General features: G+C 39.5%; 1 protein-coding gene across 1 annotated transcript in view; it reads right to left on the reverse strand.

The window, feature by feature from the left end:
* Nucleotides 1–241: 241 nt before the first annotated feature.
* LOC124789514 (nucleolar protein 56) overlaps nucleotides 242–22,142 on the reverse strand; it is an 82,188-nt gene continuing 60,287 nt past the window's right edge. The window contains exons 7-10 of the mRNA XM_047256901.1: nucleotides 20,604–20,752; nucleotides 20,270–20,400; nucleotides 3,640–3,727; nucleotides 242–689 (exon numbers count right to left, since the gene is read on the reverse strand). Of these exons, the coding sequence (XP_047112857.1) occupies nucleotides 601–689; nucleotides 3,640–3,727; nucleotides 20,270–20,400; nucleotides 20,604–20,752 (457 nt within the window). The 3' untranslated portion in view covers nucleotides 242–600. The remainder of the gene's footprint in view (nucleotides 690–3,639; nucleotides 3,728–20,269; nucleotides 20,401–20,603; nucleotides 20,753–22,142) is intronic.

Below are 22,142 nucleotides of genomic sequence, written 5' to 3' on the forward strand. Positions count from 1 at the left end.
GTGTGTGAGAGGTGTGATTGCTTGTGGGAATGAATGTGTGTGTGTGTGTCTTTTTCTGATGGTGGCTGTGGCCGAAAGCTAATAAGTAAGTGCCTTTTAATTGTGCCTGTCTACAACTTAACATGTCACCTTTGCAGTAAGTAGCAATCTATCTTTTCCTTACATTGTTGCTAAAAGGTACTTATGTATATTTTTGGAATATGTGGTTTTTCTATCCAACTTCACAAAAAGTAAACTGATATGCAGAGAAGAACAGATTTACTAGACTGGTTGTGAATTCAGATTAATACTACATTTGGCTGTCATTTTCTGAATTGTCAATAAGTTAACCACAGTAATCAGTTTATGGAGGCTCCTATTCTCAGACAGGCACTGTCAACCACATTTCCTATATCATTTGTTAGCTCCTCAAGAAAAAGTTTCTCAATAATACATGTTCAATTTCACTGTCACTTCCAGATACTTAGAGCTGTACAAGTAATTATGTTGTAAAATCTTATTGATAGCTTCATCTTATTTCCATTAGCAATACTTTTTTTTCAGGCCCTAAGGGGTCACAACATTATAGTTTTTAGTAACCAGATCAAGCACCTAGGTTTATTATTCAACTTCTTGCTGGAGTTTCACCTTCTTCTTTTTCTTCTTTTTTGGAGGTTCAAGAGTAATGTCTCCATTTTCAACACCAGCATCTGTAAAGGAAATACAAATTATAGAAGCTCGCATTAACTCTTTGGCAAATATCTTTGTGATGAATTTTAACAACTTTACTGTAGAGTCCACAAGACGAGTGATTGGTATTGACAGTTCGGACAGACACATGGCAACACTGTTGAACGTGGCTTATGGCACTCCGCACCTGGTCTCTACTTGTACATATTCTCTAACAGCAGAAAGAAAAGTGTCAATGACATGGTTGTATTTGTACATGTGAATTGATTTACAGTTGCTACTTGTGATATATAAGCATGAAAAGTTGAAAAGAGCAATTTAGTTTCTAATACGCTGAAATACCATAAAGTTATTTGTCAAACTTCACAATAGAAATGAAAATGATTTCCTCAAATCGTTGAACATACGCAGTTTTTGTTTCCGCTGTTGAATATTAGCAATATTAATTAGTTCTACAACAAGTGACTGCATAATTTATCAATATATTAACAGTTATAATCTGAAGATGGTACTCATAACATGATGATAGATTGATGGCAGACTCGGTCTTTACGTTCTTGGATGTGTTGTAGTTATGCTAATGGAAAACAACCACTCTCATTACTGTCAGAATCTGGTTTGAAATAGTCTTCATCAGCACTGCTCGAACTATCACAGCTCTCTCTCAGTTGTATAATTAAATTTTCTACGCATTCTTCCGTGACAATGGTATGGAGGAAGCTAAACATTTTCATGAAGGTGCCTTTTAGCAATCTTATCAATTACATATGTTGGAAATTATTGTTTCTTTTGTGCGACAATTTTGGGCATTTCTGCCTTCTTCATATCTTCTCTGAAATACACTTTTCATCGTTTCAGCCGCCGAATAATACTGTATCTTCTTTTTTCTTTGCCAAAGTTGGTGTACTATTGTGAACAACAGAATGATAAGGGGCATTGTCCATGATGATCATTGATAGACTTGTCACATTCGCCATAAGTGATGTTTCGAACCACTTTTGAAAAGCCACACTGTTCATCTCTTCTTGGTAATCACGTGTGTTTTTTGAACAAAACATTAACAAGCAGTTTGGCACAAAACTAGCCGATGTACCTGCATGTAAAACAATAATTAACCCTCCCCTCCCAAAAGGCGCTGCCATGATCCCCTTGGGCATTCCATCACTCCAGCCTTTGTGTAATGAACAGCTGGCATTAACCACATTTCATCTAGCCACACTATAGTTTCGAATCACAGTCATGATTCTGCATAGAAATCTGCACTGTCACGTGACTACATCTGGCCTTTCCATCAATATTTTGTGTCTGTTAAACACTGAATATCTGACATTGTACATAATGCATATTAGCTTCCCACAAAATTATAATCTTTCTGAAGTGACACAAGTAATTTAGATAGAATAGAATGTTCCCTTCTCTTATAATATATGAGAAGGAACGATGCTGAGTCGCAGATAGGCACAACAAAAAGACACTCACATTTAAAGCTTTCAGCTATTAAGACCTTTGTCAACAATAGACACACATAAGCGCACACATCCCCCCCCCCACGCACACATGCAAATGCAACTCACACACAGAGCTGCGATCTCAGGAAACTGAAACCACAATGCTAGCAGCAGCATCGGTGCGTGATGGGAGTGGCGACTGAGTGGGGTAAGGAGGAGGCTGGGGCAGGGGAGAGGGAGCAATAGTATGGTGGGGGTGGTGGACAGTGAAGTGTTGCAGGCTAGACTGAGGGCAGCACTTCACTGTCCACCATCCCCATCACACTATCCCTCCCCCTCCCAGCCCCAGCCTCCTCCTCACCCCCACCCAGTCGCCACTCCCATCATGCGCTGGTGCTGCTGCTCACAGTGTGGTTTCAGTTGCCTAGACTGCAGTTTTATGTGTGTGTGTGTGTGTGTGTGTGTGTGTGTGTGTGTGTGTGTGTGTGTATTGTTGACGAAGGCCTTAATGGCCAGAAGCTTTAATTGTGAGTCTTTTTGTTCTGCCCACCTGTGACTCAGCATCTCCACACTATGGTGAGTAAAATCTTTCCTCCTCATATATTGTACATTCCATCCTGGCTTTTCGATGGTTTGATTTGCTTCTCTTGTAATAGCCATATATATGATGACAAACAGTGTCTTTCTCAAAATCGTCCAAAGCTGTTACTTGCTTCTTCCTCTGGCGCTTCTTTCCTTGTGTGTGCAGCCTTGTTGTGCCACTCTCACCATAGTCCATACTGTACTTTTCTCTCCCTATTGTTACAAAATTTTTCTTGCTTATTTTCAATGCTACTGTAGTCCTCTTAACAAACTGAGCAAGGGGTCACCATTCTCCTTTTCCTTTTTCAAAGTAATCCCCCATCAAACACACGAATTCATGTGCTTGGTTTGTAGCATACTTTTCTTCCTTCATTTCATTTCATTTCATTTCACTTCACGTGTTTGGCCGGCACTACTCATTCCACTGGACATTATTTTAAAGGAGACAGAAGCAAATAAACACTAACAATGAAAACAAAATAAACCATTAACCATTAACAGAATTATTAACACAAATGGCGAAATGATAGCACTGGTTGAACGTGGGCCACTCATTGGTACGTTTCTGACCTGCGCACGCCAGGTTTGCAGAGTGGCACTGTAGCTCCTCCTACCCGCTACAATGCAGTCAGCTGTTGGCTGGTTATCTGCGATCACTTGGCAACGGAAAGATTCTACTGAGCTGTCAGTACCAAAGGTTCATCTCCTGGACTATAGTTAAACTGGTGTAAGTTGATCCCTGACAGTTGCAGTGCGCTGGGCATGGGAGCTTTGTGAGCCTATATCAACCAATAACATAATTTTGTAAACGTCTTTAATGCAATGCCTCAGTGTTACCACAGCTCAGTAGACAGCTACTGTTTTTGTCTGCAGCTATTAGCCACAGCACTGTGAGCTGTCAGGGATCTTCATACACTATATTTACTGTAAGTGGTCTTACCATTTGTAACACTTTCATCCAGGCACTCTGATTTTCTTTTCTTATCCTTCTTCTTTTTCTTTTTGGCAGCTGCTGTCGCCGCCTGTAACTGTAAGCATAGTGTTAGTTGTATCACCACTCCCTCCCCCCCTCCCGCCCCACATTTCTGTGTGTGTGTGTGTGTGTGTGTGTGTGTGTGTGTGTGTGTGTGTGTGTGTAACCTTTTCAAACACACTGGCTACAAAGGTGTACATTAATTCTTACTCTGTATTAGCTGCAACAGAAAAAGTTTTCCTCAAAGGAAACCTCCAGTGCAAATTTGTGTATGTTAAATATTTTCATCATGCACAAATAGTGCTATCTATAATGCACTACTATAAAAACATCAAAAGAAAGCAGTAGTGCACAGCAACTTGTGAACTTAAGAATACACGAAAGTGGTTGGTAAGTTATACCCAATTGAACTAGTGAATGTAATAGTCTGTATGCAAATTATTAAATGATCAGTTTACTTATTGCCATATTGAATATTTCACAATTGTTTTAGTCCATAAAAAGAAATACAGCTTTTCAGTATGTACAATCTTAACCATGGGGTTTCAAGCAGTGTGTCTGACAGAACGTAGAACTTCTGTGTTTACTTCATGTGAAGCCATTGTTCTGTTTCTTTGTTATCGTAACAATTTTTACAAGTTTTGGGTGGAATTTCTTCAATATAGGCACATCTGTTATACTACCAGTAATTGTTATATATGGAAACTGGCACAGCGTTCAAACTGCAGTTACTGACAATGTGATTGAACACCATATATCAGTATACGAGGTGTGATTGGAAAGTTTTAAGAATGGATCCGCTACTGCTTACTGGTTTGGCAGACAGGTACGCGGAGGGTAGGGAATGAGTCATTGTCTTGTCCTTGAATACCCTCTGACAGGAAACTGCGTTACTTTTATTCAGTTCGTTGTGGCAGCTGGTTGAGTGCGGGTCAGTTAGGGCTTGTTGCTGGATTCTGTCTGCATGAAAATGGACGTAAAAACGGAGCAACGAGTTTGTGTGAAATTTTGTTTTAAAACTGGAAAATCAGCTTCTGAGACTTACGACATATTAAAAACAGCTTTTAGAGAAAACTGTATGAGCCAGTCGAATGTCCCCCCCCCCCTTTCTGGTTCAACATATTTAAAAATGGCTGTGAATCATTTGAAGATGAACCATGGTCCGGCCTTCCTGCCACATCAAAAAAGTTCCCAACTTAGTGCACTCTGACCATAGACTTACAATTAGGGAGACGGCTGATGAACTTAAGTTTCAATGCAGTTCAGTCAATTTTCACTGAAGATCTGAACATGTGTTGAGTGTCTGAAAAATTCATTCCAAAAGTTTTGTCAAGTGACTAGAGACAACACAGACTTGAAGTGTGCCAAGAACTGATTAATCGGACTAAAAATTACTCAGATTTGTTAAATAGGATAATTACAGGTGATGAATTGTGGGTATAAGGATATGATCCTGAAGCCAAAGTGCAGTCTTTGCTGTGGAAGACACCAGGTTCACCATGACTGAAAAAAGCACGGCAAAGTCAGTCTAAGGTGAAGATGATGCTGGTAATTTTTTTTTAATCTATCGCATCATGAATTTACACCAGGAGGACAGACAATTAACCAGAAATGCTACAAACGTGTCCTTGAATGTTCTTGAATGTTTGTGCAAAAAGGTGCGGAAGGAAAGGCCTGCACTGTGGAAAGGCAGGAGTTGGGTGCTTCATCATAACAATGCTCCAGCTCATCGTGCCTTCTCCATCGTTGAATTTTTGACCAAATTCAAAATTCCTGTGCTTCCACAACTGCCATATTCCCCTGATTTGGCCCCTGTGGACTTCTACCTGTTTTCTTAAACTGAAATTTTCACTGAAAGGGAAGCAATTTGACTATTTAAGACATCCACACAAACACAGATAGCATCCTTAATGCACTTTAGGAAAAAAATTTCCAGGAATATTTCCGAAAGTGGAAACATCGTTGGAGTAAGAGTGTTCAATCAGAAGGGAACTATTTTGAAGGAGATGCATGACAGTAGCATGTAAGTACCACCATTGTACATTACAAGCCCATACTTAAAACTTTCCATCTCACCTCGTACATATGAAAATACTACTGACAAGATTATTTGCGATTTTTCTTAAATTTTCAGTTCTGTACATCATACAATAATAATAATAATAATAATAATAACAAAAATAATTATAATTTCAAAGTTAAGCATGATGTGCCATTTTAGAGATGCATACGAATGGCAGAAGAAAAACAGTTCCTGATGTGGAGTCCTGCTGTATTTCAAGAGGGAGGAAAAAAAAGGGTGAGAGTGGAGGTTGACAAAATAAAGAGATAAGAAACCAATGACCAGATAAAGCCAAATTATTAAAGTTACATTTATAATGAAAACAGTAATGACAATATTATGTAAAGGAGAGATTGCTACTCACCATACAGAGGAGACATTAACTGAGACTGAGTTTCATACAGACACAACGAAAAGACTGCCACACATTTATACTTTCTATCAAAAGGCCTTCTTCTGAAGTGGAAAACACACACATTCACAGAGGCACAATTCACAAACACGACCACTGTCTCTGGCTGCTATGCGGTATAAGAGAAAATGGTCATACGTCTGCAAGTTGTGCCCGTTTGAATATATGAGTGTGTGTGTGTGTGTGTGTGTGTGTGTGTGTGTGTGTGTGTGTGTGTGTTTTCTACTTCAGAAGAAGGTCTTTTGATCAAAAGCTTAAATGTACAGCAGTCTTTCTGTTGTGCCTGCCTGTGACTCAACATCTCATCTACATGGTGAGTAGCAATCTATCCTCCTCATAATATTATTGTTATTCCATCTTGGACAACAATGATAGTTACAATTGAAGAAAGTGACCTAATTATCAACAATGACATTGAAATTGAACATAAGTGGCATCATTACCCAATTTCTATATTGGATTCTTATTCTAAATAGGAACAACATATTGAAGACCAGGAATTACTTCCTCAGACTTCAACTTCCTTCATTAAGTACATTCCCTATGACACCTTTAGCAATAAGGCTGATCTGACAAATATTACATGCATTACAAAGTGGAAATGTTAAGAATTTGTAACAAACTACATCAGCAGAACTCAAGAAATTGTTTGGACTTCACATAACAATTGAAACTCTAAATTTTCCCAGGCTTCGAATGTCTTGGGACACAATATTGGAAAAAGTACACAGAGAGAGTTCTTCCTAATGACAACCCATCTCTATCTTGTGAACATGTGGATACGCCACCTAACAACGAGGTCATGGTCATGGTCAAGGTTTGGCATACCTACACTGCCCTGTGTAAAAGATGTCTAGAATTAACTGTAGAGTAAGAGTTAGCAGTTGATGAGGCAATGATTTCATTTAGAGGGCACCTCTCTGTAAAACAGTATGTGAAGAGCAAGCTAACTTCATGGGTTATGAAACTGTTCTAGGCAAAATTTCACTGGGGAAGGAAAAACTTGAACACTATGGCAAGAAACAAGGTGAATATGTTACACTGATCAACCAGCAATTGTAGAGCTATACAACCATGGCATGGGTAAGGTTGATCTTTTTGATCAATTATTGTCGTATTGCAGAAATTTCATGAAGTCCAAAAAACGTACACTCACTGAAACTTTCCTTTTTGAAGATTCTGCTGTGGTACAGAGCTACAGGAGAAGTGCCACAACAATGGGTCTACCAGCAAAGAAAATAATATAGCTCCTATATTACCATATGAGGCGGCCTGATGTTACAGTGTTACCGTATTGACTCGAATCTAAGCCGCACTTTTTCTCCGGTTTTTGTAATCCAAAAAACCGCCTGCGGCTTAGAATCGAGTGCAAAGCAAGCGGAAGTTCTGAAAAATGTTGGTAGGTGCCGCCACAGCTAACTTCTGCCGTCGAATATATGTAGCGCTGCACAGGCATGCTTTCTAGGCACAAAGATAAATACTGGCGCCAAAACCTCTGCGTCAGTAAATAAATTTTTTAAAACGAAAAGGTGGAAGATGAGCTTTTTTCTCCGCCCCGAGTTTCGACCACTGCATTTTCATACTTTATTCAACGAAGTAAATACAAATTCCGTATTGTTCATCTTCGAATGTAGCAGAATTTCAACGTAATACGAAAATCCGACTGGCAAGACTGTTTGGGATATTTGTCAATATGGCCAACTCTGCTTTCTGAATTTTTTACTACCTGTGAGAAGAGATGGTTGCTAATAGGAACCTGATGAAATGTGAATCACATGCAGTACTCTCTTCACTATAAGAATAATACGAATATAAACATTTTGCCGTGTATTCTTTCGTGTTTGCTGCTATCTCATTTAAATCCTGTCTGCCTAATAAACTACGAAACTAGAGTGAGACAACAGCAAACGTGGAAGAATATACATATCGTTTCATGTTTATATTCGTTTTATTCTTATGCCTAATAGTGATACAGTCAGAAATGAAGCACGGCAACTGACTAGATTTTTAAATCTAAGCTGACTGTAATTTCTGTACAGAATTTGACGTACTAAAGAAGCGGCCGCAAAGATTTTCAAACGGAGAAATATTTTCGACTATCTCTTGTTCAGAACTATGTTCTATCATACGCAGTCTATTATTTGGTTCTTGTTGATCATTATCAAAGAAAGCAGCAGTGTAAGAAACAACAAATAGCAGTCTCTTGCCGTTGTTTCGGTTATGAGACAATTCCTCTCTTTTTTTTATTGTAAGCCGCGGTAGCGCGCACGAAAGTAAGCCATGCCGCGAGCGGCGACAGGCCGTAAACACGAACTATCAGAATGCGACAAACAATGCATGATGCAGTACAGTAATGCATTTTCAGCTTAGAGTGACGTAAACACCTATAACAAAGAAAACGGCACTTATGAGATCAAAGCAAAATAAGCAATCAATTCAAACCAGACGAAGCGCGTGAAAAAGGAAGGGTACCCGTAGAATTACGGATGGAGTGCCTGACGCATAGCAATGGCTACCTGGTAAAGCTTAACTGCTAAGCTTACGACTCGAACCAAACTACTGTAGCTGCATCGTCATTCATTCGACCTAAATTGTGTCTCATATTACAATGGACCAACTTTGTTTCAATTTGGAGGTGCGGGCTAAAACTTTTTTCTCCCCTTGAATTTCGAGTCTCAGACTTCAGGTGCGGCTTAGATTCGAGAATTTTTTTTTTCCCTTATTTCGAGTCTCATTTTTCAGGTGCGGCTTAGATTCGAGTGCGGCTTAGATTTGAGTAAATACGGTAAGTGGGGAGGGCAATCATCTGCCACACCTCCAGATACTCCAAATGTAACGAGGAAAAAGTAGGCCTTTGGAAGACATTTGGTATGACAGAGCACAACACTTATCTCTTCGTCAATGGTGCACTGTCTACTAGTTGCAAATTTCCAGATGCACAGAAGGTTCAAGAGAAAAATGTAGAAAATGCAATGTCATGTTTGTTTGCAAAAAAAGAACTGTTTCTGTTCACTTCATTTAAACTGAAAGATATTGTGGACATAATTCCCAACAAATTTTGTAATTAGTCCATTAAATTTCAGGCATGCAGCCGCGCAAATAAAATTTCCTCCACCGATATTTCGGCCGCATATCGTCCGGCCATCCTCAGAGTGAGGCACAAGACTGACGGCAAGATGCCAAGTGCGGCCTTTTATGCTCCACCGCGGCGCTACTGCGCATGCGGGTCACAGATGCTGGTCGGTGGCAGAGAAATACGCTTACACATGCGCCACCTGTGGTGAAGACGTAAAGACATTCCATTCGCTTATAGATGTATGATTGGTGGCGATGGCACCATGATGATTTCTCTGCAGTTTAATTACCCCCACAGCTGGATTCCATGCTTTGTCCAAATTAAAACTATTATCTCCATTTATTACATTAGTAGCTAATCTAATCTCTATAGCTTCCTTGAAGATAGATTCCCAAAAAGCAGATGTCTATGTTAAAATCTTCACATCACTGTAATTCATGGAATGGCTTGTATCAATACAATGTTTGGCCACAGCTAACTTGTCTGGTTGTAATAAGAGTGTGTATCTTCGATGCTCCACACACCACACATGAACGGTGCGTGTTGTTTGACCTATGTACGACTTCTCACTATTTCCACAAGTAATCTTCACAGAGCTGAGTAAAGCTGCAATCTTCGTGGGGGACTAGAAGATCACCTTAACACATTGTTTCTCAAGAATACGGCCTATCTTCGAGGAAAGAGCACCAACGTAAGGCAAAAACGCACTAGATTTGAAGGAATTACTATCTTCTTCCCCATCACATACCTACATTTTAGGTTTTGCATTAAATGCTCTATGAATTTGTTGTGGAGAAAATCCATTAGATTTAAAAATGCTCTTGAGGTATGTGAGCTCTTCTTGCACATTGTCTATTGGATATACAGTGCGCCTCATGCACTAAGGTCTTCAGGGCACCTATGGTCTGTGAAGGGTGATGGCAGCTACTGGCATGAAGATACAGATTTGTGTGTGTTGGTTTCCGATATGCGGCATGTCCTAACGTGCCATCACCTTTACAGCGAACGACAACATAAAAAAAAAGAGGTAGCTGTCTTCTTCTATTTCCATACTAAATTTAATGCTAACATGGATGGGATTCAAATGCTCTAGAAATCGATGTAATTCACCCATCCCATGGGGCCATACCATGAATGTGTTGTCCATGTATTTCCAGAAGACCATTGGTTTGAAACTTGCTGAGTCCAGTGCCTTGTCCTCAAAGTCTTCCATGAATAAATTAGCTGCCAGAGGAGAGAGGGGACTTTGCATGGCAACACCATCAATTTGCTCATAAAATTCACCATTAAACTGAAAATAAGATGATAAAAGAACATGTTCAAATAAGGCCGTAATGTTCTTATCAAGATGTTGGCCGATAAGGGATAACAAGCCCTTTAAAGGTACCTTGGTGTATAATGATCGTTGTTGTTGTTGTTGTGGTCTTCAGTCCTGAGACTGGTTTGATGCAGCTCTCCATGCTACTCTATCCTGTGCAAGCTTTTTCATCTCCCAGTACCTACTGCAACCTACATCCTTCTGAATCTGCTTAGTGTATTCATCTCTTGGTCTCCCTCTACGATTTTTACCCTCCACGCTGCCCTCCAATACTAAATTGGTGATCCCTTGATGCCTCAGAACATGTCCTACCAACCGATCCCTTCTTCTGGTCATGTTATGCCACAAACTTCTCTTCTCCCCAATCCTATTCAATACTTCCTCATTAGTTATGTGATCTACCCATCTAATCTTCAGCATTCTTCTGTAGCACCACATTTCGAAAGCTTCTATTCTCTTCTTGTCCAAATTATTTATCGTCCATGTTTCACTTCCATACATGGCTACACTCCATACGAATACTTTCAGAAACCACTTCCAGACACTTAAATCTATACTCGATGTTAACAAATTTCTCTTCTTCAGAAACGCTTTCCTTGCTATTGCCAGCCTACCTATTATATCCTCTCGACTTCGACCATCATCAGTTATTTTGCTCCCCAAATAGCAAAACTCCTTTACTACTTTAAGTGCCTCATTTCCTAATCTAATTCCCTCAGCATCACCCGACTTAATTAGACTACATTCCATTATCCTTGTTTTGCTTTTGTCGATGTTCATCTTATATCCTCCTTTCAAGACACTGTCCATTCCATTCAACTGCTCTTCCAAGTACTTTGCTGTCTCTGACAGAATTACAATGTCATCAGCGAACCTCAAAGTTTTTATTTCTTCTCCATGAATTTTAATACCTACTCCGAATTTTTCTTTTGTTTCCTTTACTGCTTGCTCAATATACAGATTGAATAACATCGGGGATAGGCTACAACCCTGTCTCACTCCCTTCCCAACCACTGCTTCCCTTTCACGTCCCTCGACTCTTATAACTGCCATCTGGTTTCTGTACAAATTGTAAATAGCCTTTCGCTCCCTGTATTTTACCCCTGCCACCTTTAGAATGTGAAAGAGAGTATTCCAGTCAACATTGTCAAAAGCTTTCTCTAAGTCTACAAATGCTAGAACCGTAGGTTTGCCTTTCCTTAATCTTTCTTCTAAGATAAGTCGTAAGGTCAGTATTGCCTCACGTGTTCCAGTGTTTCTACGGAATCCAAACTGATCTTCCCCGAGGTTGGCTTCTACTAGTTTTTCCATTCGTCTGTAAAGAATTCGTGTTAGTATTTTGCAGCTGTGACTTATTAAACTGATTGTTCGGTAATTTTCACATCTGTCAACACCTGCTTTCTTTGGGATTGGAATTATTATATTCTTCTTGAAGTCTGAGGGTATTTCGCCTGTTTCATACATCTTGCTCACCAGATGGTAGAGTTTTGTCAGGACTGGCTCTCCCAAGGCCGTCGGTAGTTCCAATGGAATATTGTCTACTCCGGGGGCCTTGTTTCGACTCAGGTCTTTCAGTGCTCTGTCAAACTCTTCACGCAGTATTGTATCTCCCATTTCATCTTCATCCTCTTCCATTTCCATACTATTGTCATCAAGTACATCGCCCTTGTATAGACCCTCTATATACTCCTTCCACCTTTCTGCTTTCCCTTCTTTGCTTAGAACTGGGTTTCCATCTGAGCTCTTGATATTCATACAAGTCGTTCTCTTATATCCAAAGGTCTCTTTAATTTTCCTGTAGGCAGTATCTATCTTACCCCTAGTGAGATAGGCCTCTACATCCTTACATTTGTCCTCTAGCCATCCCTGCTTAGCCATTTTGCACTTCCTGTCGATCTCATTTTTGAGACGTTTGTATTCCTTTTTGCCTGCTTCATTTACTGCATTTTTATATTTTCTCCTTTCATCAATCAAATTCAATATTTCTTCTGTTACCCAAGGATTTCTACTAGCCCTCGTCTTTTTACCTACTTGATCCTCTGCTGCCTTCGCTACTTTATGCCTCAAAGCTACCCATTCTTCTACTGTATTTCTTTCCCCCATTCCTGTCAATTGTTCCCTTAAGCTCTCCCTGAAACTCTGTACAACCTCTAGTTCTTTCAGTTTATCCAGGTCCCATCTCCTTAAATTCCCACCTTTTTGCAGTTTCTTCAGTTTTAATCTACAGGTCATAACCAATAGATTGTGGTCAGAGTCCACATCTGCCCCTGGAAATGTCTTACAATTTACAACCTGGTTCCTAAATCTCTGTCTTACCATTATATAATCTATCTGATACCTTTTAGTATCTCCAGGGTTCCTCCATGTATACAACCTTCTTTCATGATTCTTAAACCAAGTGTTAGTTATGATTATGTTGTGCTATGTGCAAAATTCTACCAGGCGGCTTCCTCTTTCATTTCTTAGCCCCAATCCATATTCACCTACTATGTTTCCTTCTCTCCCTTTTCCTACACTCGAATTCCAGTCACCCATGATTATTAAATTTTCGTCTCCCTTCACAATCTGAATAATTTCTTTTATTTCATCATACATTTCTTCAGTAATGATCACCACATTCATAATTCTATGGATTTTATTCAGAGATTTAGCAATGTCAGGCTAAATAGTACGGATGTGCTTGTTAGTTTTGACGTGGTATCATTATACACCAAGGTACCTTTAAAGGACTCTTTATCTCTTATCGGCCAACATTTTGATAAGAACATTATGGCCTTATTTGAATATGTGCTTTTATCATCTTATTTTCAGTTTAATGGTGAGTTTTATGAGCAAATTGATGGTGTTGGCATGGGAAGCCCACTCTCCCCTCTGGTAGCTAAGTTATTCATGGAAGACTTCGAGGACAAGGCACTGGACTCAGCAAGTTTTAAACCAATGGTCTTCTGGAGGTACGTGGACAACACATTTGTGGTATAGCCCCATTGGATGGGTGAATTATATCGATTTCTAGAGCATTTGAATTCCATCCATGCTAGCATTAAATTTACTATGGAAATAGAAAAAGACGGCTGCCTCTTTTTGGATGTTGTCGTTCGCCGTACAGGTGATGGCACATTAGGACATGCCGCATGTCGGAAACCAACACACACAAATCTGTATCTTCATGCCAGTAGCTGCCATCACCCTTCACAGACCATAGGTGTCCTTAAGACCTTAGAGCTTCAGGCGCACTGTATATCCGATAAAGACAATATGCAAGAAGAGCTCACATACCTCAAGAGCATTTTTAAATCTAATGGATTTTCTCCGCAACAAATTCATAGAGCATTCAATGCAAAACCTAAAATGCAGGTATGTGATGAGGAAGAAGATAGTAATTCCTTCAGATCTAGTGTGTTTTGACCTATGTTGGTGCTCTTTCCTCGAAGACAGGCTGTATTCTTGAGAAACACTGTGTTAGCGTGTAAGCGTATTTCTCTGCTGCCGACCAGCATCTGTGACCTGCATGTGCAGTACCGCCACGGTGGAGCATATAAGGCCACACTTGGCATCTTGTCGTCAGGCTTGTGCCTCTCTCTGAGGATGGCCAGACAATACGCGGCTGAAATATCAGTGGAGGAAATTTTATTTGCGCAGCTGCATGCCCGAAATTTAATGGACTATTCATTACGCCGCGAGAAGTTGAAAATGCACAATTTTGTAATTAACTAGAAATATGGGGAATTTTATATATTTCCTTGTGTAAAAGATTTCACACATAAGTGCACCATGTAAATGTATTTCTTTGTCTACAATGATTTCAGTGTTGACGGAGACCCAGTGTACACAACTGTGTACAAAGAGTATTTTGAAAATTAGTACACATATACAAGGGTTGCCAGGAAAGTAATGCACCACATTTGTTTTCTCAGCTGAAAACAATGGTATGCATGCGAAACATTATGTATGTATTATTTGAAGTCTCCTAAATAAGCACACCAAGTTTCCGTCACTTTCGATAGATAGCGTAGCTGCAGGACAGTTTCAAAGTGGCGTCTGTACGATATATATTTTGCAAGCAACATGTTGTCATTGAATTTCTCACTGCAGGAAAGGAACTGTGGGGAATATTCACAAATGCTTGTGCAAAGTCTATGGAGCATCTGCTGTCAACAGAAGTACAGTTGGTTGCTGGACATGGAGGGTGAGATAATCAGCAGCTGGCTTGGTGGGGCTCCACAATTTGCAGCAGTCGGGGAAACCATCCCTGGCTGTCACACCTGATATGTTGCAGTGAGCTGGTGTGTCATTCGCCATTACAGGATGTCATTCATGGAAGACATTTTGAAGATGATGAGGTGATTCACACAGTGAAGCCCTTGCTCCGCCACCAGGACAAGGTCTGGTACCGACAGGGCATACACGCCCTTGTTTTGCACTGGAGGAAGGCCATACAACGGGATGGAGATTACATGGAAAAATAGCGTGTGTAGATAAAACACCATTCTTTCGTGAGAGTGTGATTCTCATTATGTTCAATAAAGAATTGTTGAAGAAAAACAATGTGGTGCATTACTTTATGGACAACCCTCATATGTACAAATCTTGCTTCATTAAAAAGCATGTGAGAGCATTGGAGCATAGATCTCAAAGGGTTAACGCACAAATAGTACTTCAATAAGTTTTGTAACATGAACTCTACTGAAGTTTTATTTATACAGGGCTATTACAAATGATTGAAGCGATTTCATAAATTCACTGTAGCTCCATTCATTGACACATGGTCACGACACACTACAGATACGTAGAAAAACTCATGAAGTTTTGTTCGGCTGAAGCCGTACTTCAGGTTTCTGCCGCCAGAGCGCTCGAGAGCGCAGTGAGACAAAATGGCGACAGGAGCCGAGAAAGCGTATGCCGTGCTTGAAATGCACTCACATCAGTCAGTCATAACAGTGCAACGACACTTCAGGGCGAAGTTCAACAAAGATCCACCAACTGCTAACTCCATTCGGCAATGGTATGCGCAGTTTAAAGCTTCTGGATGCCTCTGTAAGTTAGTTTCTGCAATGGTTCATGCTTTCTTTCTTCTTTTGGCTCTATCTACGCTTTCAACAAAGTAATATTTCTGTTGAGACATTGCAACAATTGACAGTAGTGAACAGAGTGCTGTTTCTTGACATTGTTTTTCTTTTTCCACCCAACTTGGTAATACAAAATATGCATAATATTTATTTTAAATCTGTAGAAGACAAACCCTGATAAGCACAATGTACAGCCATTTTGGGAGCATTCATATCTAAATGACCCATACTTGGCAACAGATAGAAATAATAAGTAGAACTAAAAATAACTACCTGTACATTAGTGAAAGACTTTTGGCTTGGTTGAAATACATTGATCGGTTTTGTATTCCCATCACTGTACTGTGACAGTTGGCCATGAGCATAAAAAACTACAACTATGACTAACAGACAGAAAAGGAGCAGAGCCAGTAAATAAGCCTAACCTCCTCACTGCAGGGTAACCAGCCTACACCTGTGTTTCTGCAGAAGCAGAAATTGCAAACCAACTTACGAATTGGTGATTCCATCCTGCGTGACAGGTGTAAACAAGCTCCCTGCAGAATGAGAAGTAGTCTCTCTTCACTCACTTAAAAATAAAAAAATAAAACAATGAGTAATGTACAACACACAGCAAAGTACAGAATACAATGCATTGCATAACAGTACCACATAATTGCTTGCTAAGGGTGGCAGTGTTGTAAAGAAAGTATTTAAGACTGGACCTCTAATGGTACCCTACATAACCCTAGTTAAAAACACTTGCTACATTTAAGTGTTCACATTATATCAGCTTTTGAACATTAGCTCCTGAGCGCACCGATACGTTGTTGCACTCATGCAAAGGTGGGCTTTTTATTTTGTAGACACATTCTTACACACATTATCTTTTGAAAATGAGCTTCCTCAGATGATGTGCGATACCAGTAACCAAAAATTTCTTATATTTTCAATATTTAAGTACAAAAAATAAAACTATTTCCAACTATTTCTGTTAAAATAGTGCACCTGAGTACAATTTGCCATGAAATAGGATTTATTAAGTGATTTCACATTTTGAAGCACGTGAATTTTTCTGGTCCATATTAATTATAGGTAATTTGTTATTATGTTAGCTATAGCAAACTCAGTTAAGTCAACAAACATTTTAATACTAGCCCCAAAACAATTACTTGCCAGTTGTTGACTTTCATAGCAAATATATTTGTAATTTTCCTCTTTCAACAAGCCATTGATCTACAATGCTATAGTGAATCAATAATGTCTCTTACAGCCATGATTGTAATGATGTCTGTTCAAAACAATTTGCTCAACAATTTTAACTCTTCCACACAGTGTTTTGGTATGTATAAATTAAAGCAAAGCACAATAGCTCTGAATACAAATACAATGGGGTGATTAGCAATATTTTCCTTTCTCATCTTTAATACGAGTGTTTGAACTCAAATAGTGGCAACTATTTATTCACAACCGAAGAAAAGAGTCACATGTTTGCAACTGTTACTGTCCTTCGAAGTAGTCACCAGCATTGTGTAGACCCATTGCCAGCAATGTGGAAGGTGTAGTATACCGTTAGCAAAGCCTGATCTGTTGATGGTGCGAATGGAGCGGTCTACTGCCTGTCGAATCTCTGGAACAGTCCCGAAGCGAATGCCACGAAGTGGTTCCTTCATCTTCAGAATCAAATCAAAGTCACAAGCACTTAAGTCCGGGGAGTATGGTGGATGGTACAGTACTTCCCAGTCCCATTGACCAAACAGAGCAGCCACAGCTTGCACTGTATGCACCCGCACACTGTCATGCAAAATGATGGGTGGGTTGCACAGAAAGTGTCGCCGCTTCTTTCACAAAGCTGGTCACAGGTGATGCTCCAAAAACAAACAGTAATACTGTGCAGTGACAATCTGCCACGGTGGAACATAATGCGTCAGGATAACACCATCACAGTCGTACACACGAATCACCATAACTTTAAACTGCTCCATTCGCACCATCAACAGAACGGACTCTGCTAACAGTATATTACACCTTCCGCATCGCTGGCAACGCATTCTTTACAATGCTGGTGACTACTTTGAATGACAATAACAGGGGCAAACATTTAACTCTTTTTGTATCGGTTGTGAATAAATAGTTGCCACTATTTAAGTTTCAACTTTCATAACTAAGCTGTAAAATATACTCTTTCAAGTATCATAATTTACAATCATTTGAAACCAACAATTTACACACTGCCTTTTGGGTGCTGTCTCAGATTTTTCACCGATGTTTGTTTGATACTTTTTCTGACGTTTCACCTGCATGAGCGGCTCAAGTGCTCAAAGCTTCACCCTCAATTGCTGGTGATGGACTGGAGTCAAGCTCGCAGCCACAGATCATATATACGTGGTGCGCCAATGTCCAAAGGCTTTTCTGTTGTTATTCCCACTTCGGTTCTCCCTGGTCCTTCTGGACCGGCTGTTCTCTCCAGCATGGAAATCCATAATCCATTCATCTGGAGGCTTTCTTCTTTTTTGTTGAAGCTACTGTCATGTCAGTGCATTTCTACAGCTTCACTGAACAAGCGGGTGCAATAGCTGTTCTCTGCAGCAAGAATTTCACTGTGCTGTTGGTCTCACAGAGCGCTTGCTCTGCCACAACCAATTTCTCTACCTGCTACAACCTGGAATGCTGCTTATTTTCAGTGATCCTAGTCATTCCAAAACAGGTTTTTCCACATGTACAACATTGCAAGTGGATCCCTTTTGCCCTTTGCCGATCTGAGATACACTTTGATCTTCTTTGTTGGTTTATAAATAGTCTTTAACCGTGCTGCAAAATACAGGGTGATTCAAAAAGAATACCACAACTTTAAAAATGTGTATTTAATGAAAGAAACATAATATAACCTTCTGTTATACATCATTACAAAGAGTATTTAAAAAGGTTTTTTTTTTTTTCACTCAAAAACAAGTTCAGAGATGTTCAATATGGCCCCCTCCAGACACACGAGCAATATCAACCCGATACTCCAACTCGTTCCACACTCTCTGTAGCATATCAGGCGTAACAGTTTGGATAGCTGCTGTTATTTCTCGTTTCAAATCGTCAATGGTGGCTGGGAGAGGTGGCCGAAACACCATATCCTTAACATACCCCCATAAGAAAAAATCGCAGGGGGTAAGATCAGGGCTTCTTGGAGGCCAGTGATGATGTGCTCTGTCACGGGCTGCCTGGCGGCCGATCCATCGCCTCGGGTAGTTGACGTTCAGGTAGTTACGGACAGGTAAGTGCCAATGTGGTGGCGCTCCATTCTGCTGAAATATGAATTGTTGTGCTTCTTGTTCGAGCTGAGGGAACAGCCAATTCTCTAACATCTCCAGATACTGTAGTCCAGTTACAGTAGCATCTTCGAAGAAAAAGGGACCAAAAACTTTATTGGTTGAAATGGCGAACAAATGTACAACTAAATGAAACTTTATAGCTCCCTTAATTCGCCGACAGATAGTGCTTAGCTCTGCCTTTTGTCGCTGCAGAGTTTTAAATTCCTAAAGTTGTGGTATTCTTTTTGAATCACCCTGTATATGCCTGATACTGTCTGCCACTCTGCAAATGTATGGCAGCAAGGCTGTATCTGACATTTCTTTTACTGATGTGTCACTTTGCCGAGTGTTTGCTTCTGTGACTTCTTATGTAACAGTTACCATTGCAGGTAGCAAGGGGAGAACTGCAGCAGGTATGACCATGGAAAAGCCCTTCGATCATGGCGTGCCAGATACACATAATATGTGGCCACGAGCTCGTCTCCAGTCCACCACCAGCAATGGAAGGTGACGTTTATCAAATAACATCAGCCGAAGAATCCGAGGCAGATACCAACAGACAATTTGTCAACAAGTGGCCATGAAAGCCTTAACAATTCTGTAGCAACTTATAATTTGCAGTTGTTTAACCCTTGAGCAGGCACGCCATTTTTTGTAACACAAGTGGGTGCACGGCATACTTTGTACACTTGTAAAGAATGGTTCTCTTCATGCTACAGTTTAATCTTAGTTTAGTTAAACAATGATGAAATAAACTTACATTTTAATAGCTAAAGTGTGGTTTAGGTAAAAAAATAATAACATAAACTTTCATTATATTACTCTGTTGCCACGTATGAGTGTTACCCCACAGTAATGATCCACTCAATCCATTAAACAGCACAGTTGCATCAGATCTCAGGAAACTGCTTATTTGATTACTAATTAACCCTTAGACAAGTGTCTCATTGTGGGATTTTGCTTCCAGCTCATCATTTGGGTAATTTTCTTGCAAGGATCATAAATTTTTTCTTGTCCAGCTTATCGTTTATTTTATATTACTGCTGCTCACTTGCACATATGACAACACAACATATCACTGTGTTAGCTGAAGCAATAATGAAGGAATAGGCATGGACTTTCAATTGTGAAACAATGGAATGGTACACCATAGAATGGCAAAGATCAACACCTGTAAGCAGCGAAAGGTCTAGATTTCATTACAACTTCATTCTTCGAGAGCTGCAAGATGACCGATGATATCTGTACAGATATCAGCTTCATATGTTATTTATGGTTGGCACACTTTATACTTAGTTGCACCCACTTGAGGGCTGAAAGTTTATGAACAAGAAAGTATTAGAATAATTCTGAAGAAAATCTCCTCAACTGTTATTTGTTACCTGTGCAACTTCCTGCATAGCTTCTTGCATTACTTCTATATTTTTTCGTGGCAGCTCACCAGATTCATAAAATGTAAGTCTTTCCTCCACTTGCTGCTTTAATTTTTCACCAAATATGTTTGTTGGTTTTTCTATGGAAAATAAACATATTTTTAACATGTAACAAAGTTAACATAACTATGATATGCAAAAAAACTAACTACTGCCCTCTGATGATCACCAAGAAGACGAACCATCTATTGTACTACAACTTTACTTTTAATCTCTATTTCAGAGTTACGTTCTTTATACAACATGTAAATTAACAGTTTTGATGATAAATACATTATCTCACCTGAGAAACAATCTATTCGAGATGCGATCGCACATTTATTGGCCAGGTATCGCGAAATTCGGCCTTTGTTTTTCAGCCCAGCACGACCAATAAATGTTGAATGAAATAGTAGGCCATACTTCGGAGTATTACCTCGAGTTTTGAGTGCCCTGTACAACACAAACAAGGAAGATTTAAATAGTACAGAATTTCACTCACTCTTTAAAAGGAAGCTTTACTTTTCTTACACCATGCAAATGGAAAATGATAACTTCACAAGAAAAATAACTTTCTAACAAACAACATATAATGAGTCTAGAAATGAGTTTCACACAACTGGGTTATTCACTTTAAAGAGGAGGGTACAAAAGTCTGGTATATATGGTACATGAGCAAAAACGATGTTTACTCCATGTCTCTGATGACCTTGTTGCTGAAGGGAAATTAAACTGTATTCTGCCTCCCTTAAGATTACCACAAAATATCCACCACTCATGATATAATGATAAGATGTGAATCAAACCATTGTACTGATTTTAGATAAAAAGCCTGAACACATTTGAAAATGTAAATACCTATTTCTGACGGGGAGAATGAAGTGTATTGACGTATAAATGCTCACACACTAATTTTCCACTTCATCGTCCAAGAATTAAACACACGATACATAAACACAATAAACAGCAGCACTGTAATATCTGCCACTTAAACTTAACAGCATATTCAGTTATACTCTGGTAGGTATAAGAAGAATCATGTAACAGGACTTTGTCAATGTCTTTATGGCAATGCCTCAATGTTGTTGCACCTCCATACAAGCCTATTGCTTTAGCCTGCAGCAGTTTGTGCTTTGCAGATATGACAGCTGGCAACAGCACTACCAGCTGTCAGGGATCTTCTTAGGCCAACTTGACTGCAGGTGGATGATTGAGAAAGTTTGCTTGTGGGTTAATTACCTGGATATCTGCATAGTGTTTTAATAGAGACATAGTTATCCTCATCTGATTCTACCAAAACTGGTGACATTAAATAGTTAAACTATTAATGCTGTTTGTTCAACACCAGCAACTACTGTAAGGAATTCAAATGCCCATTCTGGCCTGGTCAGTTTCTAAATGAGTTTATTCGTTAAGCATCCATTTACTATCAGCAAGTTATGTTAATTTTACTAACAATCAGACTGAACATATGTTATTTTGCTCTATTTCTTACTTTAGTGCCACATGAAAAAAAGTAAAGGAATCAGAATATGTAATATCTAGAGTAAATACAAAACCCACTAGCAATTCCACAAATAGTATTGAAACACATTTAGATGGAAACAAATTAGTGTTAGTTCTAGAAAAGGCAGACCCATATTATACTTTGGAAACTAAATGGTGATATTTGATACTCGTCTGACAAGAGGCTTTTCCTCTTCATTACATTTTTATACCATACATGGAGTCACTCCACATGCAAGCAAGTTACTCATATTTTTGGAACAATTCTGCCATACCATTCCACATTATTAATTCCTTACTGTAACTGACTTCTACCTCCCACCTCCCCTCTCCAGTT

This window comes from Schistocerca piceifrons, chromosome 3, assembly GCF_021461385.2.
Source record: "Schistocerca piceifrons isolate TAMUIC-IGC-003096 chromosome 3, iqSchPice1.1, whole genome shotgun sequence".
NCBI classification, from domain to species: Eukaryota; Metazoa; Arthropoda; class Insecta; order Orthoptera; family Acrididae; genus Schistocerca; species Schistocerca piceifrons.